We start from the raw sequence: 27,997 nt of genomic DNA, 5'->3' as shown, positions 1-27,997 counted from the left end.
TTATGTCTCCACATTATCACTATCTGTTTCAGCAATACCATCATAAAATAAAGGGAGAGATACAGAAGATGTAGACTGTGATTTATCCAGCTTCCTACCATGATTTTTATGGAGCACTGATGCAGTAAGACCTTCCTTCTCATATATTGCTTCTCCAAAGACAGCACTGTTATAACGTTTAAGGTGGTTTAAGAAAGACATATGTTTCAAAGAACGTTGCATCAAATATCTCCTAAAGGCCCTTTGAATAACAAGAGCTGATACCTCCTCTTGTTTTCTTTTAAGGGTGGTAGTGATTGGCTTGTAGGAAACTTTTGATGGATTGGCAGCCATAAATTTTTCCTCCATGTGTAATTCTAGATCACCCAAATTCCCACTTTCTCCTAATACCCTTTTAGTGAAAGCAAGCAAGATATCCAAGCAGTGGATCTTATCTCCACTAACTATAGGGAGGTCCATTGATATGAGCTGAATTGTATTTGGCTTTGGAACGCGTAAAGGTTCTGCCAGAGCATCTGCAAAGTCTGAAAGAGCAGAATATTCAATAAATTGTGTTGCCTGAGGGTCAAAATTACCCCAGACTTCATAAAACATATCAAAGTCATCCTCACAGAGAGGATCTGTGCTTTCTTCGGTGGCAACACTGAAATTCTCCAAAATGACAGCTATGTACATATTTACAACAATGAGAAATGATATAATGATATAGCTTACAAAATAAATAATGCCAACTGGCTTATTCACACAACTAATATTGTTCCTATTTGTTAAGTTTAAGTTGGGAGCACATGAATTAGAAGAGCTTAACAGAGGGCTCAAAAGACCATCCCAGCCAGCTGATGTTGTAATCTGGAAGAGACAGAGCATGCTGTTCTGAAAGGTTTGGAAGTTGAAAAGGTTGTCAATCCCACCTTTCCAGCCAACACAGGCAAAGTTTGTCATGCCCACAATAGCATAAATGAACATAACCAGAAAAAGCAGAAGACCAATGTTGAACAGAGCAGGAAGAGACATCAGTAATGCAAAAAGGAGAGTCCGAATTCCTCTAGCTTTTCGAATTAACCTCAGGATTCGTCCAATTCGCACCAAGCGAAAAACTCGCAGAAGTGTGGGAGGAGGAGAGAAGGAAGATTGGATGACCTCGTAAAGTCCAATACCTTTGAAGCAAAAAAGAAAGCAAAATTTGGTGAAATCATGTCAGCAAAAATTCCATATTTTGTTATATACTATAATACTGATCACATTATGCTGCTATCAGTAAAAAACTATCAATACTCTAAATGCTAATGCAAGAATTCAGGAAAAGAAAAACAAAATGGAATAGCTGTAAATGTTAAACAAGTATCAAGATTATGTACAGAGCTGTTCTGGAGTTTTTCCTGACACAAAACTCTCACAAATTAGTAGCCTTTTGTAAAATGAACAAGGAAGAAAATGCTGTGCCATCCTCTCAAATTTCTTAAATTTGGGGGATAAAACTACTTATTATTCAAGTATTTTAAAAATGCCTTTATAATCCATTCAACTCCTTTCCTAGATGCTATGAAGCTTGCACATTGATTTTAATATTGTCTCCAAGATGCTTTCTGATTACTCCTTCTTCTACAGGCTCTACAGGATAAATAGGAGACTTTCATTAATGCTTCATATTAGAATATGATCAGAAAACACCAGGAAGAAAAAAAAAAAAGGGAAATTCTTTTGCTACCACCAGAGCTCATTCCATGATCCGGTTATTAGAATAAAGGGTACATTGAGCAACACAGTAATGATGTAAATGACTACAAACAGAAGATTTAAGAAATTCTGAGTTTCATGGGAGGGCACAGGGGTACAGTGCTTAAGGAGGAAGCAGAGAAACCAGATTAGTTTATCTTTTCAGTCTTCCTCTATATTCTATGAATAGGAAGTATCACTAAAATTATATGACAAATGAAAATTAGATATGACCCTTTCTAGAGAAGGTGATGGAGACTTAGTCTAATTGGAAAAATAAAATAGCCTGTTTTAATAACACTTTCCACATTCACAAATTGTGGCCTAGATTCGGAAGCACAGTAGATAACTAAATTTTCCTGAACTTTCAAACTCAAGCTCTGAGATCTGACTTATTAAAAGAAAGCCTTTTTAAATGCAGTAAATATTTCCTACTTTTCAAACAAATACATTTAACCTAAATTTACTTGTACTCTGAAAAACCATAGTTAATCTAACTAAATGTAAATTGAAGGTAGAAAAGCATCAAGATTACAGTGCAATGGATCATAGTATCATTATGGTTGGAAAAGATTTTAGAGATCATCGAGTCCAACCGTAATGACTTAGAAAAGATGATTTCATTAATTAAATTGCTATTTCCTTATATACTTAATTAAAAGTCACACTTTTATAGAAAAAAAATGAAAACCTTTTTATCTTTTGGAACACAATGTGTAAGGAAGAAACCACTTAAAATACGGTTTGGAAAAGTACAGTGGATCTAGAATTTAATTTTCCAGTACATATAAATGGTTATTTCATATTGACTTTGGCTTAGCATTGGTAAGAAACACTGTTATCTACTTTAAAAACAGTTTATACTTACTAATTAGTGAAAGGATCACAACAGCTAGGTCAAATATGTTCCAGCCACAGGTGAAGAAGTAATGTCTGAGGGCCAATATTTTTAGAACACATTCCCCAGTAAATACGGCCACAAAAAAGCGGTTGATATTATTGAGAACTTTCTTGATGTCTTCACTCTCATTTTCTACCATCATAACAACCATATTTAGACAGATGAGAATCACAACAGTAATATCAAATGCTTTGTGTGATACAATATCAAAAAGAAATCCTTGGAACATATTCTGTTGAGAAAGAGAAGTACCGATTAATGCTACTTCTAAGATCTAGTCTAGGTATAAATGTTAATTGGGAATCAGGAATATAATCAGGAATAAGCAACCAAAAGCATTTTATGTGATTCTTTTAGACATTCAAAGGAAAAACCTGAAACAGTGCTGAGTATTTTCAGGTACAATGCAACTACATTTTTGTAGAAAAAGTTATACAGTGGGAAAACATTCAGAGTACATTGTGATTGCTCTTTTCATACAAAAACTTACTGAAGCAAATATTTTAGTATGAGCAATTCTGATTAGAAATTGTAAAAAACAAAAACCGAAGCACTAGCATGTGATTTCAAGCTTGGAATTAAATTCAAGAAACAACAGGAATTAAAGCATAAGATTATTTAAAATTCATTCTTTCTGGAAATAATACAATCAAGCTATGGAAGCAGTAACCTGCAACTTAGGTAAGCAAGATTATCTTATGAAGAGCAAATACTCAATACAAACTTTTTATAAAAATTGAACAGGCTGGAAAATTGAGTAGGCTGAAATAGGTTGTAAATTGTATTTAATTAATACCCAGCATAAAGATTGCATTAGAGGGAAATTAGAAAAATAAACTGTAAAGAATACTATACGGAATAAGGAAGATTATGAGCTCATATGTGTATTTTATTTTTACATGTATATCCACATGATTAGCTGCTTCATTTAAATATGATCACCATCTATATATTATATTCACTTCAGGATGGTCTCACCGATGGTCTTGGGATAGGTTTTTGAGGTTTCTTGGATCCAAGCTTTTTCAATGCATTATAGTACTTTTTCTGTTCATCAGTCAAAAAAAGATCTTTTCCACCTAAGTACAGAGAAAGAATTCTGTTGTTCAATTCAAACTGAAGCACTCCGCTAAAGCAACAGCATCATGTTTGTTTAAAAAAGTCACAGCTGTTGTAAGTACGACTTAAGACAGCTCAGAGAGAAAATATTTACTGAAATATTTTTCCTTTTTACTTTGTTCTTTGAAAATATTTATACCAAGGGGCTGACCAGGTTTTGATAATGTATGTCTAGTCCTATGAACTCAACCATTAGAGCATTGTTAAAGTTTTCATAATCTCCAAGAAGTAGCAAATAAATTAAATGACACAAAACAACAACTTTGTTCCTACTTGTTGAGACTATTTTTATAAAATTATTAAATTGAAGTCAGACTCTTGTTCCTCAACCCCTACACACCCTTTTTTCTGTTTAAATGCAGAGAGCAAAATAATTTCTTCTGTGTATTATTGCTATCTATTTCTACAACAGTGAATAGCTCTTTAAAAGTTGACATATAATACAGCTTATAGAAATACCCTCTCTTGTCTCCTTTTCCTCCTACTCAGGAAGAATTAAGGGTTTGGCGTGAAAACAAGACTTAGAGGTGAATTATGAAAAACTTAGAAGAAAAGCAAGATGCACTGGCTAAGAATGTGCTAGGAGATTTCTATTTTATCTCTAAAATCTTTAATCTAAGTATAAAGTTCCTCCAGTGAAAATGTTAGGCATCTAGACGTCAAACTAGCATGTGCTTATTAAAAATGGGATTACAAGAGACCCTGAATTAGTGCATGCAGTACTTATCTTTTTCCTTTGTTGGTTAAAATTGCTGATAACCACTCCAATGAAAAGATTCAGCATGAAGAAAGATCCAAAGATAATGAAAACCACAAAATAAATATACATGCTTAAGAAGCATTCAAACTTTGGTTGCTCATCTATCTGTTAAAACCAACCAAACAAAAACAAACACAAGAAAACAATGGGGTAAAACCAGCTTTGAAATTTTCAATTTATAATTAAAAAAAATATTACCAGGAGGGTCAGATTATTTTTAAATGTTTAGAACTTTATTTATATGTACAAGATGAACAATTGCCTTGTACTGTATTATTGTTATTTGTAAAGATAGTTACAAATGAATATATATCACTAAACGTAGCTCTAGCAAATTCTACAGCTTAAGTAGTATATAAATCAGTTATAATTGGAAGTGATGCTGTGGATGTCTAGATTAGAAAATCAACTTAGACTAAACTATTTTGGTGAAATACCATACATATAGCAATAAGCCAGACAAGATATAATTTTAAATTCACTATTATCAACTGTATAAGGAAGAAAACCTCATTTTTAATTATTAGCTACCAGATTCAAGTATATAGTGCCTGAATGAATAAGGAAAAGGCAAATGAGAGAGAAAACTGTGATTCAATCAAGAATACAAAAATTAAAAAGTATGGAAATTTACTTAGTAGGAGTGAGAAACAGAACATGGGGAAGAAAAAGTAAGTATACCAAATATAGGGATGAAAACCTGCAGAAATAACTGCTGAACGTGCATACATTTTTACTCTCAGTCATGCATTTAAAAAAGGGAATTTGCTTCAGAAGCACAGTTCCTGTAGCACTTTTCCTTGAACTCTATCCCAGCACAGATGTGTAAAAGAAATGCACAATCTTGCTCTTAACAATCATGATATAGCAGTTTTTTGGTATCAAATACTCTATTTTTATTATGTACACCTTATGCTAACTTCCAGGGATTTGCCATTCCAAGGGTTATTGGTTTGCTGACTTGTTTGCTTGTATTTCTGACTTGATATTGCAGAAGAAACGGAAAAACGAACTGTACAGATAAAAGAAGGAAAGTAGAAGAGTAACAAGAATTTAATTTATACCTGACGTGAATCCACTGCTGCATACATAATGTCCATCCAACCTTTAAAGGTTGCCTAAAAAAAAAAAAAAAGATTATTCTCATTAAAATATTTAAGTTTAAAATTATGATTAGGTAGAGCAAATATAAATATATTAGGAATTGTGCAAAAGTGAGTAAAGGGTTATTAAAAATGTTACTTTACAAGTGCTTTACAAATTAACTTTTGAAAAAAAAAGCAGTAAAAGTTTCAGTTTAGCAAATATATTCTAAAGGAAAGAAGACAAATTCCAAGGCAGACAGAAAATGGTTCCCTCCTGCAGGTTTTAACATCTCTGCAGATTTTTAGAACATTTTGGAGGATGTAGAATAAAGAATTACATTTAGATAAGATACAAGAACAGCAGGCATCAGAAAAGAAAAAAAAAGTGCTTCCTCTCTTATTTTGGTATTAGAAAGATCAATACTTTCACATCCAAACGTTTCATGACTTGCATGAATATGAATAAGAAAATAAGAGTTATATATATATAAGAGCAATAAGAAAACAAAGAGTTATAATTAGACTGAATTAGGTATTTTCTCTCTAAACTTGTCTGGATCTGATTTTTACTTCAAACAAAATGAGAATTTTAAATTCAGTGACATGCAGATTATTTCAGGCTTAGTATGCTTACTAAAACTAAAAGCAAAGTGAAAAGGCATGAAAAAGACAGATTTTAACACAAAGATGCATGTGCATCTGCATATGCGAGTGCTATTCAGGAGAAACTGAGCAGTCCATATATATATATTAAAAAAAATAAGCCAAAAAACAAACATTTTTAGTACGATAAATATGAGTAATAGTGGTGTCCTTAGAGCAGGGCTGTACAAAACATTTTCTTGAAAAAAAACAGAACTAAGCATGCTTTTTTTGGACTTACCACTTCAAGAAGAGCCAAGTATCCCATTCCAACATGATCAAAGTTTACTAGACTATTTTCCCAGGTTCCATTATAGGTTGAACAGTCATTTTTATTATTAATTAGACTAATATTTCCACCAGCCTTGAGTGTGCATTTCCAAAATTTTTTTCCAAGAATTTGTACTCCTAAGATATTAAATAGGAGCCAGAAGACAATACAGACGAGTAAAACGTTCAAGATCGATGGGATAGCTCCCAAGAGTGCATTCACAACAACCTTAAATAAATGAAATGAATTAAAACACTGCATGAATTAAAAACATTCAACAGAACGTCCTTCTAGAAAACCACTTTTAAGAACTTATTTTTTCTTCTTCTCTATCTATAGCAGATGCTCACACATAGAAACTAGTAGATTGGCCAATTTAAAGACAGCTTCAGCTTTAACCTCAAGCTTGTCTTAATTCTGTGGAATCTGTCTTGTCATTTTGTGAAATGAAGTAAAGCAGCTGGCAATGAGAATCCTTCTTGGGTAGAAGAACTATATGTAAGTAATCACAGAATCACAGAAGGGTTGAGGTTGGAAGGCACCTCCAGAGATCATCTAGTCCAACCCCCTGCTCCAGCAGGGACACCCAGAGCACGGGGCACACGGTGGCATCCAGGCGGGTTTGAAGATCTCCAGAGCTGGAGACTCCACAGCCTCTCTGGGCAGCCTGTGCCAGGGCTCTGTCACCCCCACAGGAAAGAAGTTCTTCTTCACATGGAGATGGAACTGCCCACCACCAAGAACAGTTTGGTCCCATCCTCTTTACATTCTCCCCTCAGGTATTTATATATTTTGATAAGATCCCCTCTTAGTCTTCTCATCTCCAGACTAAACAGACCCAGCTCGCTTAGTCTTTCCACATACGACAAATGCTCCAGTCCCTTAATCATCTTTGTGGCTCTCTGCTGGACCCTCTCTAGAAGCTCCATGTCCCTCTTGTCCTGGGGAGCCCAGAACTGCACCCAATCCTCCAGGTGCAGCCTCACCAGAGCTGAGCAGAGGGGCAGGATCCCCTCCCTCACCCTGCTGGCAACTCTCCTCCTGATGCAGCCAGGATCCCATTGGCCTTCTTGGCCACGAGGGCACGTTGCTGCCTCATGGTTAACCTGTTGTCAAGCAGGACTCCCAAATCCGTCTTCAGGGAGCTGCTTTCCAGCAGGTCAACCCCTAATCTGTCCTGGTGCTTGAGGCTTACTGGGGTGAACCAAGAAATGAGTCTTGGGCTTCACATTGTTGATGTCAGTACTTCGAATCTGGCATTTCAGCCTATTTTCTATCTACCTTGTAGTCCACCTATTTAAACAATATCCGACCAATATAAGAACAGGCTTTTCCCTCATGCACATGCCATGTCATATCAACAGGTCATCTAAAACAGGGCAGGGGAATTGCAAGACAGAACTTCCTTTTTTCCACACCAACTTTAAAGCTTTAGAGCATATTATGAAAATGAGTTATAAAAAAAAAGATTGAATTATCTCAAGTGAAGCAAAAAACTACTGAATCAATTTTCCAGGTCCCAATTTTTTGCCTCAGGCAATGAGAAAAAAAAATGGAAACACTGTAGTCACTACACTTCTTATGCCATGAATATTGATATCCTGAATACTTTTTATAATATGGGTTTCTTCCTCATATCAAAACTCTTCTATGTGAGTTTGTTTTATGTAGTAAATATACATATAGCTTCTATTCTAAGTCATTAAAAATTGATTCCTATTTTTTTCAGGCGTATTCGTTATTTTCAGAAGAATTTTCCATGCCTAAGTTAAAATAAATATGTATGTTCTACACATTCCATTGTAACTGTGGAAATACGGAAGAATGCTCCAATGCTGACATTAAATTATAATTTCTTTATTTTACTTGCATCCGTAAATCTCTGTTTAAGTGTTCTGAAACTAACAGCCACACATAGGAACTCGAATTCACTTCAATGCTAATTCACATGCCAAACTAAAGAATCAAATTGTAATTTTCATAATAAGAACTTCAAATGCAACTATTAGGAAATACACACAGATATCCTTACCCTTATCCCTTCAAATCGAGATAAAGCTCGCAGAGGCCTCAAGGCTCTGAGTGTTCGGAAAGATTTCAAGGCACTGCCATGGGAACAGAGTGACGTGTCTTTGGAGACAGATTTTAATCCCCAGGACACAAATGAAAGCTGTGATGGTTGGATTGAAATTAAGATTATTAAATGGCATATAAAAGTTTATTTTGTTGCTGTCAGTAGACAATCACATGCCGAATGTTATACTCTTTTTGACCACTAATTCATTTTTTTGTAATATAGGTTTGCTTTATTTTGTTCTGATATTCTTTGAATTATGGCATTCTTTCATTCTTTTTGCAATAGTATATATACTATTATAAGGCACTTCTTTTTTATTTCACAATCAATATATATGTTAATATACATATATATGAAACACTGTATCACTTCTATCACACTATTGATGATTTCACCATTTCTCTTCTTAGGATTGCTTCCGTCACAAAATAAAATATGCATTCTTTCCTCTTTAACTGACAAATGCTTTTTCCAAAAATATTTCTACATTCCCGTTACCGTCTTAATTTCTTCTTTTCAGCTAAACAACTCTAGGTTTTTCTAATTGCTGAAGCTGCCAACGAATTCACATATTTCCATGTTAATTGATGTATTTTAGCTTTTGATTGCTAAATGCTCTCTCTCTATATTGGAAAAGGTTTTTATAAGCAACACGGAGGACTATGATATTCGGTAATATTTTCTTAAGCACCTCCTAACTGTTACCTATAATTGTCATTTACATTTTTCCTTCAGTCTCTTTTGATTTCAATTATTTTCAGCTTTTGGAAACTGACTATTACACTTGCTTTTATTCATAATCTGACTATACATGGAGTTCTCTATATAGTAAATCACAAAATTCAGAATATAATGCACATTCAGTATAATACTTACACATACAATGATGAAGTCAAGCCAACACCAGGCATTTGTGAAATAAGTTTGAAAGCCATAAGCCACCCATTTCAGAAGCATCTCCATAAAAAAGATGTAAGTAAATATTTTATCTGCATATTCTAGGACCATTTTAACTTTTTTTCTTTCTTCAAGGTAAATATCTTCAAATGCCTGGAATTTCAGAATTCAGTTACTACTACAGTTAAGTAGTTTGGGAGTATATTATTTTCAAATGGTACAAAAACATACAGTTTGGTTTATTATAACAATTTCCACTTAAGTTTTATATTTAGAAGCTGAAAACTAAACTACGAAATAACCAGTCTCTTTTTTAAGTTGGTCAAAAGGCACATACTTAGGCTTGCTGTGGTGCTTTGGAAGAAGATTTAGGCATTATAGCAGACCAGATTTGTTCTGAATCTATGATGTGCTAAACCCAATCTAATCGGTCACTGATAAAAGGGAGTTGGAGCATAAGCAGGTGTTTAGATCTCATGAGACTTTACGTAATAAACACACACATAAAATCCCTGCTGTGCTTCTGATTTATACTCCTATTAACAAAAACAGAGAGCAAAGACATTCCTGCACCGAGTTACCAGCCTTTGCACGCGTGCTTTGCATTATAAGAAAGCCATAATACCATTTCTGGAGCTATGTGGTCTTTGAAGCAACGGCCATTGAACTGCACTACAAGATAAATGTCTTCAGAACAAAATTGTCATTATATTCACAGAACTGGTAATTCAGCAATAGGAAATTGAGAACTCACTGCATTCACATACAAATTCTATTTACCATTTCCTTTTTATTCTGGGAAAGTTTGAAAATTAGCATTGTCTTTTTCTCTGCTTAACCTTGGCAACTCAAGAATCTTGTTATCTTGATCTAGATCCAATAATCAACTTATCCATTCGTTATTAAGGATGCTCTTTCAAACTTCTAATTGCTAAATTATTCCCTCACTCTAAGCACTCACTATGTCATTTTCTCTGCATTCATTCTATTTATGCATTCATTCAGATTTTATCTGGAAAACTGTCATATCTACCATATACATAAGTTTCAAACTAGTTGGTTATATTTCTTCTATACTACATAATATTTTATTACAGAAATTACATTCATTAGACTTAGTTAATATGTTTGCATATCAAATAAAAATTCTTTTATTCTTCAGTAAAAATAGATATAATCAGAGTTGTAATTAAAAATTAAGTTACCCTGACAGTTTTCAGACATCTTCCGTTCCAGGTTCTGATAATCTCAAACAATCTTAAATCTGTTTTTATTGAGTAGTTAACCTATTTTATAAATTTGGAGGTACATCTATTTTTCTTAGTTTTCCTAAGTAATTTCAGACTCTGTGTTAGCATTTTTATTAAGTACACAAAGTAGTTCCACAAAGAAATATCAAGAAGCCAGTAATTTATATTTAAATATCTTGCTACTTCTCCAACTGGGGAAAGCCTTACAACTTGTAAGGGATAAGTTTATCTATCCTTTGGGAAAGGAATGTGAAAGAGAGAAGAAATAAATAAAATAGAACAATATGATTATTTGCCTTTACTTATACCCCTCAGTTCAACATTTGAGACATTTAAATTAAATTTACCAGTGCTGCACTGCTCAATATTATCACAAAAATGATAAAATTTTCAAACCAGCTATGTTTAACAATGCTGTAGCACGTTTTTCTAAATTTCCACCAAGTGCTTCCTGGAAACTTAGTGATATCCACTACACAACATGGAAAACATTGGACACAACCTGAGAAGAAAAAGAACACCACATTGGTTACATGGAAAATGTGGGGCCACAGAATGTTTAAAATAATAAGCAATCTTAAAATGAGTTTCTGTGGTGTGTATGAGGTATGTGCTGTTGGACCCAAGTGGTAGTGTTGCTGTGGCTGAAATATTCTGAGGGGAGAGAAAAGACATAATTTGCAGGCAAAAGAAATTTATTTTAACAGACCAATTCACTTAGCTTAGAGAAGCTTTTGTGTGCACATGCCCTTCTGCAGGGATTGTATTACCCTTCTTTGCAAAACTTCCTAGTTTTCTTCTCTACATTTATTCTTTTTGTTTTGAAAATAATTACATTTGTGATACTTTAGTGGATTATTATTTTTACTCATTATATCACTTGTTAGCCCTGCAAAGACACTAAATTCTCTGTTCACTGTCTTCCACCAGATACACACTTTACTTGAACCATTAAAGTCAATGAAGTCTAAGGAGACATTTAGGTGAACAAATGTAGGTGTCTGCTTTATGATGAAGTGCATGGTCCTCTCAATTCCAGGAGCTGTATTGACTGCATATTCATGCATTACATTGGGAGTTCAGACACTTTCAGTTGCCTAAACATAGGACTCAATTGCCATTTAAGATACTAGGTGTCCAGACAAATACCCTGGCTGACCTCCAGCTGTCCCTTCAGAAGGGCTCTAATTGTTTTAGCTCTTAAATAGACACCCTCACTCTGATATCTTAATGTAAGACTGAACCAGACAGTCTTCTTTGCTCTCACTGATAAATAACAGATTCTTACATTCTCCAAAACAGTCCTTAGGTATCTGTGGCTTTTTAGTCTGGAAAATCATATCCATATGAATAACCGGATCCACAGTGCTGGCTTCAGAATAACTCTCAACATCAAGTTTCTGCACAGGACAAGAACAAAGAAAGAAGAGAATTTACTCAGTTTTCTACAAAGAAGTTACTAGATTGAAAATAAATTGAAAAAATATCTGTAGCGCATAAATCACCTAAATGGCACTGAACTGACAAAATAAAGCTACATATGATTGAGTTCTTCCCTATTATTTGATTCCATGGCTCTTATTTGATAAGTTCCATTTCAATTTCCTTTTCTTTTGCAGAGATACAGACCACATCCCTTTAAGAGGGGAAAAGTTGCAGAAAGAAACGCACAGCCTCGGTACGTCAATGCACTGTAGTCACTGGTAAGTAACCTACACACCTGTAAAAGTAAATGGAAATGTATTGTTTTAGAATAAAATAATATTTTAAATAAAAATTGTTTTGGGGAATCATTTCAAGAGAAAAAACGTTTTCATCCAAAGTTGACAGCAAAAGCAGTTATCTATAAAAATGAATAGGATGTTATAGATACCTTTCAAGGAAGCATGTTTCTTCAGTAATTCCTTTTGACTCCCTCTTTATTAAATTATATATTAAGTTATACTGGTAGCCATGGATGTTTGTGAGACATAGTCTTCCACTTTCTAAATACCATATATATTCAAGAGATGGACTTTCCTCCACAATGATTGGAGCTGCTACTGCTGAATTAGAGAACTGCTGGAACAATTCTCATGTACAGCGTATTCACAAAAATAGAAATTATGCCCACCTCTTTCTGTTCTTTACTTTGCTGTGTTTCTGAAAAAACACTCATGATTTCTGAAGTCTCGGACAACTGACTGCAGCCACTTGAAGTTTTGCACCGCTCTCTATGTCTTAATTGGTCTCCCTACAAGACACAATGCAAAAAGAAGCTTTTTTTTGAGAGAGTTAGCATCTAAAATAAAAAAATTAGAATATTTTTGTTTTCATAGAAAACTCAGCAAACATCCATAAAGAAGCTGGTAAAGGAATGATTTCTTCTTAACTTCTGAATGCTGCATTCCTCTTGTGACCAAAAGCGTAGGAAATGGATCCAAGTAGGTCACCTACACACTGACCATATGAAAATTCCATCAAAAATAGTATCCCTTTTTTAACTGATGTTTCTGCCATCAGGTAATGCTACACTGCTGTGCACTCTTAGCCACAATCATAACAGATAACCAACATCTACAAAATACAACCTTAAACAAGATAAGTAAGAAAAATTATATGGGAACAAGCATCTCAGAGAATGGTCAAATGATTCTGAACTCCAGTGTCTTCAAGCAGACATATCATTGGTGGGTATGCACCAAAATCAGATCCTGTCAAAAACCTAAAACCAAAAATCAGATCCTGCCTAGACAATCACATCATCTACATTATAATAAAAGTAATGATGCTGTCATAAAGAGAATTTCATCAAGACACCAGCTTTCTCCAAGTAATAGGTAAAATTACATTTTATTAAAAATATTCCACAGCAACAGAAGTGATAAAAGAAACAAGGACAAGGAAAAATAATCAAGATAGCAAGAAGGGAGAAAACATGAAGTACAAGAGCCGGAGACATACGAGTAGTGCAGAAACGTGGCATTGAATGCAGCGAGAGTACAAAGGTTTTGATTCAGTCGCTCACCCTTAAATACTTGGTGTCTTTTGGGATACCTAAGTGTATCCAGGACATATACAGGCATTGTTAAATATATGACAGGACCTACAGAAGACTGGTGCCTTTTGGAGCTGCAGTTGTAAGTAATACTGGGTACTCTTGGGCATCTTAGTGACACTGGGCATTTATGTGTGGGTTGCTGCCTCAAGCACAAGGGATGGGATTCATTCTGAGATTAAGATGCATAAACTGATTAATCTACTAATTGCAGCTGATATCTAGTGCCATCTGAACTGTACATACCTCTGTCTTCCAGATGCTAAAAAGAGCTGCTCTAGCTCCTGTGTCATATTTGGCAGTCCCACGACAACGTGACAGACACCTGAATCTTCTCAAATGTCCCGAAGTGCCTCAAATGTTCAGGCATATGAACTGCATCTTTTTTGACTATCATGGCTTTATTGACTATCATTGACTATCAAATTAAATGCCTTACATTCAGAAATCTGGTTTTAGGTATCTATATTTAAGTACTTAAGGCCTGAGATTAATCCTGCCCAAAGCAACAAAATAAAGAGATTAAAAAGATCAAAGAAGGAATCCAAAATATCACAGAGATTTGAAGACATTAATATTTCTTACCTTGCTCCTGTATTCCACTGCTGTGCATGCATTCTGTTCATTATCACCCTCATCACTGTAAGTCTCTGCTACTGCAATGGGAACAGAGGTACTACGGCTCATCAAAAATTCTTCATATTTCCTTGCCACTGAGAAACTCTCTTCATTACTGTAAAACTCAATGTCAAAGCAATAGGTTTCTACATCTTTTCTGATATCCGCCATGGCATAGTTATTTTCCTCTGTGTCTTTGACAGAAATTTTAACAGTCTTTTTGGTTGTTGTTTTGAGATTTCGTTTCATTTTTTTGCCGCAATGATCCAAAGTTCTGTTTTTCAGAGACTGCAGGCCCTTGTGAATCTGAGCAATGGCAATCTGACATTTGGTCTTTTTTCCAGTTTCCTCTTGTCCTGCTGAAGAGTCAGTACTGAATGAACTCAGCAGCAACGCGATGAATAGGTTGAGCACCTTAAAATAATTAAAAGTATGTTGGAGACACTACTGCTTCTAACAGAAACATAACATTTCAAAAAAATACCTCAGTTAAAAACCTCAAACTCTTTTTTTAAACTATTTTCATAAAATTATTTTCTGTTACATGGGAATATTAACAGAGTGTGGTATGGCTTCCTCAGGCAGGAAAGGCAGAATTAAAATGAGGTAAGTTTGGTTTTGGCTATATCAAATATATTCTCGCATGCTCTTATATCTATAAGATAGAAAATCTGTTGAAAAACAGAGTAGAAAGATAAATTTTAATAGCACCACTGAACAAATGTTTGCTAATCACTTAGCAATAATGAACAAGCCAAGCAAAGGAAAAAATGCCTTCTTCCATTAGTAATGCATGAGACCGAACGCTCATAGTAATGGAAGATTTTATCAAAGTACCTCCTTGAAAGGAAAATTACACCAAAATTTTGAATTGTCCAAGTCTGAGATTCTTGAGAAGGCAAAAAAAAAAAAAGAAAGAAAAAAAATAAAAAGAAAAATCACTTGGATAGAAAAAAAAAAAAAAAAGAGACATACTAAATAGTTTCCTGAGAACTTATCTGTGCCTTTTATGAAATTATTTTAACAAATTCTCTACTGAGTAGGTTTAATATGCTAGGAGCCATTGATACACAAAGGAACAATGCCTCTTAATGATGAAAGAGTGTGGCAAGTTGAGAAAGAAAGAATATATGCAAGATGGACAAGAAGAAGAAAACAGCTTATATTGCCCAATATAAGTAGTATAAATCAGGAAGACAAAAGAAGTGGGTACTGTAACCTGTTGACAGTATACTGACAAGTCAGTAACCACTACAAGCATTGAGCAGTTTGATTGTTTGTTTCTAGCAAGAGAAAAGAAATAAATAAAACATTTAATTAAAAAAAGGCTAAAAAGGTTAACAAACACTTATATGCTCTAGCTAAAAGAAATTGCTTAGGGTATTTTAACTATTGGTTACCTGTCATGTGCTAAAGAAAGCCACCAGAAGAAGGAAAAATTCTGAAAAATATATAAACTACACCCAGAAACAAGATTTGTGTGTGTATTCGTTAAATAATGATGTTTGACCTGGAGAAAAAACGATTGCTGTGTAACCAGGATGCATTCAGTAGAAAAAGAAAAATAGCTGAGACTCACCACTAGATTGCCTATCACCAGGACAAGCAAGAAAATGGGAAGACAAAGCCCTTTTCCAGCCACTCGCATACATTCCCACATCATTTCAATCCATTCTCCACATAAAATTCTGAATATAATCATGAATGAGTGAAAAAAATCCTTCATATGCCAACGTAAATTGCTGTCAGTGTTTATTTTCCTGTAGTTTTCCTCATAGCATTTGCCTAAAACCTGCTTTCCTACTACAGCAAAAATAAATACAGTGATAACCAAAACCAGAGTGAGATTTCCCAGAGCACCAACTGAATTTAAAATGATTTTCATCAGAGTGTTTAAGGCTGGCCAGGACTTGGCCAATTTGAAGATTCTTATCTGTAAACAAAACACAAGAGAACAATGTGAATGGCAGAGAACTGTATATATAGCACAGCACATAGGAAAAAAAACCATGTATTTATGAGATTGCCTTTACTCCTGAAAGGACCACATTTGAATACATCTTCATAACTTGTCCCCAAATACTGGGTGTTAACAGGTCTACAATTCACAGTTAATAACATCAATATCAATTGCAATGATAATACGACTTTTGGCATGCCTGCACTTGTTATGCCTGCACTGAATGCCAGGTTTAAACTAGGAAAGTAAATGTTACTGAGGTCACTGCTCTAGCAGAGGAAGCTTTCACGTGCCCAGTTAGATATGATCATGCATATTTGCAAATGAAATAAAAATAATAATCAGGTGGCTACTAGGTACTTAGAAGAGGCTTACCAAGTGACTATGTTTTGTACTAAAATAAACACAGTGAGATCACAAATGAAAAAGGATTTTTTTTCTCCTTCACATCCGGAAGCCTCAAGTAAGGATGTGAAAAGCAAGATGGTATGCACCCTTATGAGTAAAAAGGAATTTTAAAGTCAAATTAGCTTTCACCCCACTTTCTCCAGAGCAATTCACATGGGTATAAAGCACTGTTAGAAGTCTCTGTTATTATATACAAGCCGAAACAGAATTCAACTGAATTTTTAAGTGTGTTGACTCTGAAAAGCTAAGAACACTGTATACAATATGATGAACATATTAAATGTATTCTTCAATATATCTTTAAAATGCATTCTATTTTAACATTCATTTTGGTTTATACACCCACACAGAGTACTCATTTAACAGATTTGTCAGTAAAATAATTTGAGGGAAAGTGTTTAATTGAAAACTTTTTACAAATATATGCAAAACAAATGCTATTCTCTTAAAAAGAATAAAACAATTATTACCAGCCTGAAAAATGACCATTTATCTTCAAAGCTTATCAAGCCAATCATAACAACTACACTATCAAAAATATTCCATTTTTGCTGAAAATAGTAGTAGGGATCGAGAGCAATGATTTTCAAGACCATTTCTGCTGTAAAAATGAGAGTGAAGACCTGGAAAGAGGAAAAAGAAATCAGTATCAAGTCACTGAATGAGTATATCTGCCATTAGGACTATTGTACTATGAATATGGGGTTATAATTCCATAGTGACTCTGAGATAGAGCTAACTTACCTTGTCACTTTTACCAATTATATCTGCCAGTGTTGGTGGCATTCCAGGGTGCTCCAGAGCCATGAATAAAGTATTCACCATAATGCAAATCATGATTAAAAGATCAACAAATGGATCCAACATTACCAATTTCACCTTCTCTTTGACTACCAGCCAGAATGGGCAGCAATTCCAAATTAGATATCTTTGAGCGAAACGTTTCGAAAATGAAGGACATTTCAGTTTTGACTCCTGCAATTCTAAATGACAAAGGGCAAAGTGACATACAAGTTATGTGGAATCTCATAGCAAGAAGATAATCAATAACAGAAAAGATTGGGAAAAAAAAAATCAGTCACCTATGAGAACTCAACACACGTGTGAGCAGAATAATATCATTAATAAAGCAATGTCTTGTTCATTCTACACTAACAAGTCAGAGTCTATTTGATTCTATCATCAAGAAATCTCATCAAAAAAGAGCTAAAATCACCCACCTCTTCGTATCTTTTAGGGATGACAAAATATCTGCACTAAGGAGAAAGAATTTAGTTATTTGCAAGAAAAGAAATAAATTGTTCTCTGTGAGTTGTGTAATGCACAGTCACAGATGTGGCATGGCTTTGGCTTTAAAAGTATTCCAAGCGAAAACAAAGCTTTCATGCTTGCTGCTAACCATTAATTCTGATACTCGGACACGTGAAGTAAAATAGGTTATAGAAAAAATTCCTTAAGCTAATGGAAGAAGTAAGATGGTGCCTCAGTTTTTCAAAACAAGTATTTTCTGTGTTCCCTATATTTTGTTGTCCCATACTTGAGCAAACTCTTTCTAGTTTACCAAGGTATTTCTTATACTGGAAGGAAAGAGGGGAGCCAAAAATGGATGTATTATTCTAGATATAACTCATAGTTACTCTGTAATTACTCTCTATTCTAGCAAACAGAGAGTAAAGTGCCATAATATTCTTTACCTGCTGGCTATGATAGTCCAGGTCTCCCTTAGCCATTGCTGCAGTCATTTCTGGCCATGCTCAGCTTGATGCCCACAAGGACCCCACAGTCATTTCTGCAGAACTGCTCCGCTATTTAGGCAATCCTTAGCCTGTATTGTTACAAGGGCTTCTCCCTTCCCAAATACAGGAATTTGCATTGTTCTATACGAATTTCATAAAGCTCCTATTGCTCCATCCCTCTAGGCTGTCTCCATCACTCTAGGCTGTCTACATCCCCCTGGGTGGCAGCTCTGCCCTTCAGGGCATTGACTAGAGACCTCCCAGTTTGGTGACACCTTTAAATTTCATGGACACTATATCCTTGCAGCACTCCACTTGCTATTGAACTCCAGGTGGAATATGACCCATTAACAGGACCCTCTGAGCTCCACTGCCAAACCACTTTTTCCCCATCAAATTGTCCACCCACCCAGACCATACCATTCTAACTTGGATATAAAATATTATGGGAGACAGTGTTGAAAGGCTTACTAAAGTCAAAAGAAATGACAGCTTCTGCTCACCTCTCATTCACAAAGCTAGTTATTTTATCATACAGAGCAATCAGGCTGGTCAGGCAGTATTTATCTTTGGAAAACCCAAGCTACAGGCCAGTTATGTGAGATATCAGTACACTTGTTTTATTGAAATTTACATTTGTTCACGACAATTTCCTCCAGTGGTTATTAAAATAATTATGACTGTAACATTTTGATCTCTTAGGTCAATTTATATAATCATTGTAGGAAAAACACTAAAGCGTGACTTACCCAAATTATCTGTAATAACAGTGGCTGCACTCATTAACCTCTGTCTTCGAAAGGGATCATTAATTGAGTCCACTGACAATTCATAAGACAGTAATATTTGCCTCTTCGGTTAGAAAGACAATAGAAAATAATAAAACAAGCAAATATGGATAAGTGTTTGGCAATATAAAAATTACATACAACATAATATAAAAGAACCTCCTTACAGATATTGATTTGTGATGAAGCCTAAACTTGAAGAGAGAGCATAAAACAATACAAACATATCAAATACATATACAAACATATCACAAGGCTGCAAAGGACACTTCACTAAAAAATAGTATTCCTCAAGATGATTTTTCCTGATGAAAATACTTAACAACAGTAAATATTTCACTATATAAGAAATACGTAAATTATTAATAGGAAAGTAAAGGAAAAAAATAATTCCATCTTTCCAGTCACTGATAAAGGGAACACATAAAATATACACTGAGTATCAGTTTAAATCAGGTATTATTTAGCTATTAATTATCAGTTTTTAATATATAGTATATAGTAGTCGATACAAACAATAGTTATCTACTAAAACATAATTACTGTTTTGCTGAGCTATTTTAAACCTATATACTTTTAAGAGTATACAGGCATCAAACACAATCAGAATCAAAAAGACCCTAGTAGACTATTTGAATCGTATCCCAGTTAACAGAGCAACTTGTCCTCTCATTTCTTTCTTCAATATTCGGTATCTTAGAAGAGAGAAACTTGTTAAAAAAAAAAAAAAAAAAGGAAAAAAGGTGGCACTTTTAGTAAGGTTAACAGCATGTGTCAACACTGAACTGTCAGTGTCGCTCATGTTTTCACGTTTCCTGATCTGAATTAAGCAAATGTCAATGAGAAGTCATCTGACAAACTGGCAGTTAAAACAGAAATCTCAACAGAAAACAGAAATCATGGAACTGCTGAATCTCTGCCAAGGCTTTGGGTCTGATATGCTTCTTTTTCCTTGACTTTGCAATCTTTTTGTGATAAAAATACACAGTATATAGTTTAAAGAGTCACATATACTGCTAGCAGTTGCCATAACATGAAATAAACAGCCACTCTCAATAATGCAAAATATGTTTGTCTCAGGGTAGAATTCCACCTCAGAGCACTTTTTAAGCTGCTTCAATTGTGATCTATATTATCTTTTTTTAAAATAAAAAATTCATTTTAATATAAAAGTCATAGGGCAAAGTAAGACTTGTGATGCACAATAGCAAGGGGGAGTGAACATACAGGTGGACGTCTTGAAGAGCCCTTGCAATTGATAAATGGCTCCTTCTGTCTTCTAACATTCACACTGTGCAAAACTACAACCAGAACAATCATTTGGAAATGGAACTGGAAATTTTCACGCTAAGAATATAGAGGAGTTCATTAGCAAGGACAGAAACGTAGTTTAAGCTTTGCATAATACACGCCAGGGAAGTGAGTTCCACTTAACGGTTTCTTGCACCACGTCTTTTTATGCAGCACAACAGAGATACTGGCAAATTTTAGCACATTTTTAAGTGCAGAACAAGAAGTCAAAAATATGCTAATAACACCCACTTCTAATTTTCCTTTTCTTTCAAATCTACATAATGCTGTCTCTCTCTGATCCCAAAATCTAACTGGTTCAATGCATGAAAGAAGGTAGAGATATATATTCTGCAAATAGAAAAGGCTTTTCTGGTCACCAAATAGCCACACTGCATGACAAATGAATACACATTATACTTCAAATACTTACAAGCTTCTTTTGGCAATGATCAGGTTGTGAATGAAATATATGCTCTTCTTTCCTTTGATTATTTAAAATTAGTCCTTGTCCTAAAATAGGCTTTTCTTCCTTATTCCTTTTTTCTTTTAATATTTTCAAGTCAGCGACTGACATTTCAGAACTTACATGTAAGGTCTCATCACTTCCTCCACTAGCCATCATCTGTAAAACAAACAGCAAAAATCCTGCTAGTACAAGGGTAACACCACAGAATGGACTAGGATCAAATACAATTTAATTATCATGCTACTTGATTGCTTTGCATTAACAATTTTCATTTTTCAAACATTAAACTACTTCAAAAGATAGAGTACAAAATGCATTTACTATACCAAAAGACAGAGGATTACTTATCAGCTCTTATAATTGAAGTTTGCATTTGCCACTTCAGAAATTGTGCTTTGCATCTGAATCTCAGAATAGCAGGGTATATCCTTCTACTCCTCCTTTTCTTACTTTGGAAAGGACCTTGAGTCCAAGCCAATAGAAGACTAAGCGTTCAAACTAAATCCAAAAATAATCTGACTTTAAAACTCTCTTAATTACTAAACAGAGAAAAAACGTAAGAAAGAAAAGCCTAAGCTCAAATCTGGAAGAACTCGAGAAATATCAATTTTTCTTACGGATGTAAACCTCTCCACCAACATTTTCATCATGAGGCCATGCAGAAATATCAAAAAGATAATTATATGCAGGGAAAAGAATTCTTGTACATAGCAAAAGTCAAGCTACACAAGAATGTGCCAACACACGTAGTGTGGGTGTCTGTCAATAACTGAAAAAAAAAAATGCCTGCAAGCCATTGTTGTTTCCTTAAAAAAAAATTTAGGTTTGAAAACCCCAGAAGTTAATACTACTTAACTTTGACTAATGTCGTTTATTGGTATTTCAGAAATATTTACCTATTAATTCCATATATGCGTATACACACATACATAGACAGAAATGAAATATTAGAAAGCATTGTAAAAAAAGCATATGTTTAATCAAGAAAATTAACACAACATAGGCACAGGAGAACAATGGGGACAGCATATGGTATATTAGATGCAAGAGTTTACAAACCTTTTCTTTCTCTAGAATCTGCTGGGCATCCTGAAGTAATTTTTCTTTAGCCTCTGTTTCAGCAAGAGTGGCTCTATTTTGCTCTTCATATGCCATAGTTACTACAGCCAAGATCAGATTGAAGAGATAAAATGAACATAAAAAGATGACTGCCAGAAAAAATAAAATGCTGTTCTTGCCAGATGTACGGATAGTCTGTGAGGAAAGAGTGAAAGTTTTAAGAGAAAAATCCTAAGGTTTACAATAGAATTTGGAACTAACAATTTTTTTCTCCCTGTGATATTCAAAAGGTCAAGGTATTGCACTGTTTTCTTTAAACTACAGGATCTACTACTGCTGGTCTATGTTATATAAAAGATCTGAATATAAATCTAGTCACAGATCTATAAATAATAAACATACTTCAGATCTTAAATTTCTCTATGCTCATACTGTATTTTTCTCCTTTTGTATCAGATCACATATCATTCATAGTGATGCCATGTGCAATTGAGAAGAACGAACAAGAATCATTCTTAAAATTAAATGAAGCATGTCTCAGCAAATCGAAAAAATAACCATTAGAGTACAAGTTATGAGAAAACAACCTTAGTTGTATATCTGTAACTATGGAAGAAACTATTAAAGATCCTTAATATTGAAGAGAGCTAGAATTGCCTAAATAATCCTGAAAGATGCTCTAATGGTATAAGTGCATATGTTCTGAGCCAAAAACTTGGGAGTTAGGACTGAAAAAGCAAAAAACAGAGCATGTAAGGATTCATAGCTCCTGCAGCAGCAATGAGTTCACTAATTGGATCTGCTATTTAGCCATATCCTTTGGTAGTTACAAGATTAAAATATTTAACCGCTAATTATTGTTCAGTAAAACCTCTTTAATCCGTAAATTTTTCTGAGCATGTAAGCAGATTACACAGCCCATTAACATGAAAAAAAAATATCTTCTTCGTTTTCTGGGACCACAGATACCAACCCTCAAAATTTGCCATGACATCCGTGCATCTTTGTGATCTTACATTGCATTGAAATACTCAATCGTGTTGAAACACTGATCAGATGAGACTGAGCATGGAGAGCAATACGAGGACTTTACACTGCTCACAGCATCTGTTCTACCATGTAATTCATGACTCTTACATGTCACCTGCAAAAGTTGTTTTAACTTAACCACTTGAAACTTCCATAATATCTGCATTGTTTTTAAAACAAACTTGGTATTGGTAATATTTAAATGGATATAGATTTTTCTAGTGGACGCAAAAGCTGTAGAATGCACGTCTAAGGGCAAACTAGCAGCTAGTAAAAGTACCTACTTGTCTGTAGAGACGTTCCCAGTAATCTTGTGTCATCAGACGGAATAAGGAAAGAAAGGCCCAGCCAAAGTGATCAAAACTTGTGTATCCAAAGTCAGGATTGTTCCCAATCTTCAAACAGGTGTAGTTTTCTGGGCACTCTTTCCTAACCATAGAAGAAATGTTAAACCATCTGACGGGTCCAAGGGTCACGGTACGTCTGACTGCACAGAAACTCTCCACTAATGGGAGGTATTCGCAAACAAATATAGATAAGAAAATAAGTGAAACTGCATAGAACTTTACTATGTGGAAGGAGTGATCAAATGTCCACATTTCAAAAACTGGCAGAGAGGAAAGAGGTTTATTAATAACCCACAACTCTTTACCCTTCTATCATTCCACATAACCATTCAACTACCAGTGCTTAGCAATGAAGCACAGATTTGTTTACATCAAATAATTTTATTTCATTCATTCCCTGAAGTAATTTTTTTAAATAAAAAATTTTTTTATAAATAAAAAAATTTATTTTTTTTAATAAAAACCAACCACCACAGGGGGTGCCCCTGAAAAATTTTCAGCATTCCTTCAGCAACACAAAAATTAAACAGAAGCAAATTTTACAGAAAAACAAACTAGTAAAAATGTATTACTCACCCAAGATTTGAACAGAGCAATATTTCAGAAGATTTATTCATTCTGTAGCAGATATCTATTCAAAAACAAATCGGGGGATCATAAAAATCAAAAGTAATCTGAACTTTTCCAGGTTAAAGCAACTGTCCACATCATATTCAAATTAGTAAAGTATTTAACTAGTAAGCTGTATATTATAGCACTTTAGAAACCAGTCTAACACATCAAATCTCTGTGAAAGATTATTTTTACAACAAAGGGATATAGGGCTTTTTTTCTCAGCAAAAGATCTGTCCCTGATAAAATGTGTTTTGAAAATTCATTATAAATGGCACAATTAATAATGTAAGGTCTTATTTTATCTCAGGCAAGAATAGAAATGTCTGCTAGAAACAGCCAAAATCTTTCCAAGATACAGCTTATGTCATGGAAAAAGTCACTCTGCGTGCAGGATCACTAACATCTGGATCCCAGTGTAATTTGCCTTACAGAAAACTCAGTCCCTTCTATCTCATAGACCTATAACCCTTCCTACAATCACTAGCCACACATACATAGTCACACACTCCACATTATTGTTTCACCAAATGCAAGAACATACTTTACTATAACAGATTTATGCAAATATATTTCGATATCCTTTTGTGAAAATCAAGACATATGCAGAAAACTACACGATTTATGTAAAAGGCGAAAATAATATTTACCTTCATTACTTGGGACATATATCTTAGCATCCAGACAGAGTGTGTCATTATATACCGAATTATTGAGGACACATTTGTATTTTAAATTGCCCATAAAAAGCTGGAGGCCTATTAGCGCAAATATACTCAAGCAAAAAACAGTGAAGATCAACACATCTGTGAGTTTCTTAACAGATTCAACAAGTGAATTCACGATGACCTTCAGACCTAGAAAAATAATATGCGGAATCAGAGTATTCCCACACATCATAGTACCCCATACAAGAATGCATCACAGTTGCAAGCACATTAAAAATAATCAACAGAAATAGTTTGGCAACCTCCTAATATTACACAAGGTAATATGGAGTCTATGAATAAAGTAATTCTACTTGAATTTCTTAATCATAAGTGATTTGACTTTTATTTCCTTCTAAAACCGATCTTGCTTACTCAAAAATTCTAGTTTAAGATGATAGCTAAGCAAACTTTTAAGATGACAAACTTTTCTGATGACAAAACATGTACTTCACATCTTGCTGAGCAGACATTACAAGGAAGGATACCTTGTGCCAAACTCAGAGCAGTCAGTCTTAGAAGATACTCAAATATCATAACTGAATTTGACATATGTCATAGATATTGATATCCAGAATTATTCTAACAGATGCTTTTACATTTTGTACATTGATAATAAGACTACCTATAGAGAACAAAAACCCCTTTATCATTTATTACAGCCAATGGTAAAACTTTATTATACAAAGCTTTTATGAGATACTTGTGATTCAATACATATATTCATTATGTTTTTGATTCTTTTTTTATATATTTAGTTCTCTTCATCCAGGCAATTGGAAGGAGAAGCTAACAAATCAACGCATTTTTGTAATTCTGAAATTACAGCAGTCCCATCCTTAAATACACAACATTAGATGGATATGTTACATTAAATAGCAAGATGTGCTTGCATTAAAATAATTTTGTAGGATGGTAAAAAGAAATTCTGCTAGGATGCTGCTGTAACTACAGTCTGTAACTACAGACCACAAAAAAAAAAAAAAAAAAAAAAAGGTCAGAATTTGGGATCCTGCTACAGAAACAAAAAGTGACAAGACACTTGAAAGTAAGAACAGAGAAAATTATTGGAGAGACTATACTGTGAACCTGAGAAAAAATCAGGGCATGTTTCTCCTTACCTGGTATTACTGAAATAGCTTTTAAAGTCCTCAGTACTCTGAAAGTCCGAAGAGCTGAAACATTGCCCAAAGTTGTACAGATACTAATATACCTATAAAATTAAAACATCATATAACCGAATGCCAAAGAACAAACTTTTCAGTTATTTATTTTACTTTAACTGTAAAATCTTTTGTTTAAACAAGGAATAGCTATTTTGGAGCCATAACTCTCTATGATGTAAAGCAAAGTCTGTTTTTCCTTAAGTATCACTTTATATTCTTGGTATTTCATTGGCTATTTATCACATCACTCTGCACCTTGCAATCTGGATCCTTCTCAAATGAACTTCATTTGACTTATGGTGCAAAGCTATGAGAAGAGGCATGCTTTCTGCTGGCTATCTGTGTAGGCACTTCTTAATGAAAATTAAATATATTGTACATTGAGAACAAGCAGCTCTATCAACTGTAATATAGACATGGAGAAATTCAGCAAATGAAAGTTAGCTCGAACAGATGGTCTTTGCATTTAAGTCTTGTTTTAAGGTTTATCCCTGTTTTTCTCTCTTCAGACAGTACATATGCAAAGGTACAGTAATTCAAATGCATCTCTTAGGGGTGGGATGTCAACGAATGTAAAACAACTTCAGCAGGATCAGATAGTATTTTACTTGCATGTTGTCCCTTGAGAAAGGAAAAAGGAACAAATGAGTTTTACTTACGTTACAATAATGACAAGAAAATCTAAGCAGTTCCATGGATCTCGAAGAAATGTAAATTCATGCCAAATAAATCCTCTCGCTAATACTTTTACCAGTATTTCACCAGTATAAATGCCAGTAAAAAGATGTCTGAAAAGGAAAGCATATATGCAAGTGATAGAAATAAACATATTAATGAGATTGAGTTCAGACACTCAATGAATGGAGATGAAGGAAGAAAGTGCAAGGTACAATTGGACAGGATATATATATATATATCTTTCTATGTATATATCTGTATATATCTTTGTGCGATATGCTTTCACAAAAATCATGAGAGTGAATTTGAGAATTTTACTAGGCTTTCCATGTACGATTTTATCAGTTAAAATGTTCACATCAGTATAACATACCTGGATGAAGAACAGCTCATCCTTATGAAAAGTTCTGAAAAATCACATTTATGTTCTAAAGCACACTGAAAAAATTTAAAAGCTTCAACATTATAGCAGAGCGATAGCAGCATAGTTTTATTTATTTATTTATAGCCTGAAAGAATTTGTACATTTTATATATTTACTCTGATGAATACTGTATAACCAAAATAAATCCTGCATAAAGAAAACTATCATTACCCATGTATTTATGACAGAGGATGAGGAATAAAATTATGACACCTCAGGTGCCAGAGCATTTTCAAGATTTAATTCCAGAACATTAACTAAAGTTATACAGGGCAAATTGCACTATTACAGAAAGTAACATGACATTTTAAATGACGATTTCCTAGTGCAAAGAACAGAACTGGGCTGTTCACAGGAAAAACAAAGCAGGAAGGCATGTAATGAGTATTTGCCTTTCTAAAGCTTTTTCATGAGCTGGCCATAACAGACATTCAGATTACTCTTTTAGTATGAAAGATACTCAAAATCAGAATCCTTCTTCACAGTCTCTCCAAAAAGTTTCAGCTTTAAAAGGAAAAATGGGGTCATGGGGTCAGCTCAGGGAAAAGGGAATATTGTGCACTCTAACAAAAGACACTGAAGTGTCACAGGAAGACTGGATAGCCATAATTCCAAATCTCCCTCAAAAATCTCTGAGTCTCTTCAAGCACTAGAATAGATGGTCACAACATTTAATGTTTCAGCCCAGTATGCTGTGCTTGAAGAAAGAGTGAATAAAGGGCAAATGAGATACTTACTCAGTCCAGTTGAGCCTTACTGGCAGGTCAGATGTAGTCATAGAAGCACAGTTGAGTACCACAGTACACGTAATAAACCCAACAAAGAATGTTAATAATAAGTTAAGGAAAATGTGGTCTTTTTTTAAAACAATAACTTTTAGAAAACTTGCTAAACACACAGGAATATTTAAATAATTATTTATCCGCTTTTGAATATGCCCAGGACTCCTCA

The 27,997-nt window shown here is 34.3% G+C and overlaps 1 protein-coding gene across 1 annotated transcript; it reads right to left on the bottom strand.

Annotated features, from left to right (window-relative positions):
• LOC104579749 (sodium channel protein type 5 subunit alpha-like) lies at positions 1–27,997 on the bottom strand. The gene is made up of 24 exons (XM_088534775.1): positions 27,784–27,997; positions 26,604–26,732; positions 25,900–25,991; positions 24,722–24,928; positions 24,036–24,090; positions 23,397–23,541; positions 22,084–22,278; positions 20,989–21,180; positions 19,227–19,329; positions 17,486–17,724; positions 17,212–17,364; positions 15,953–16,306; positions 14,341–14,787; positions 12,832–12,951; positions 12,007–12,118; positions 11,066–11,220; positions 9,448–9,621; positions 8,527–8,664; positions 6,465–6,722; positions 5,561–5,614; positions 4,460–4,601; positions 3,596–3,696; positions 2,585–2,849; positions 1–1,157 (listed from the first exon to the last, which is right to left on the bottom strand). Exons 1-24 carry the CDS (start codon positions 27,822–27,824, stop codon positions 1–3), a joined length of 5,028 nt encoding a protein of 1,675 aa, XP_088390901.1. The 5' UTR covers positions 27,825–27,997.

Source organism: Tinamus guttatus, unplaced genomic scaffold (assembly GCF_059628265.1).
Source record: "Tinamus guttatus ecotype Peru unplaced genomic scaffold, ASM5962826v1 Tinamus_guttatus_pri_ptg000599l, whole genome shotgun sequence".
Taxonomy (NCBI): Eukaryota; Metazoa; Chordata; class Aves; order Tinamiformes; family Tinamidae; genus Tinamus; species Tinamus guttatus.
The sequence above is the reverse complement of the archived record's forward strand: the minus strand, read 5'-3'. Positions and strand labels throughout refer to the sequence as shown.

Bases quoted from the DNA above. Each gene is read 5' to 3' on its own strand.
- LOC104579749 (XM_088534775.1), bottom strand. From the start codon at position 27,824: ATGACTACATCTGACCTGCCAGTAAGGCTCAACTGGACTGA. The intron at 12,119-12,831 runs GTGGGCATAATT...TGTCCTGTGCAG, and splicing joins AAAGTAAAGAACAGAAAGAG to AAACTTGATGTTGAGAGTTA. The intron at 8,665-9,447 runs GTAAGTATTATA...CAACCATCACAG, and splicing joins TTGACTTCATCATTGTATGT to CTTTCATTTGTGTCCTGGGG.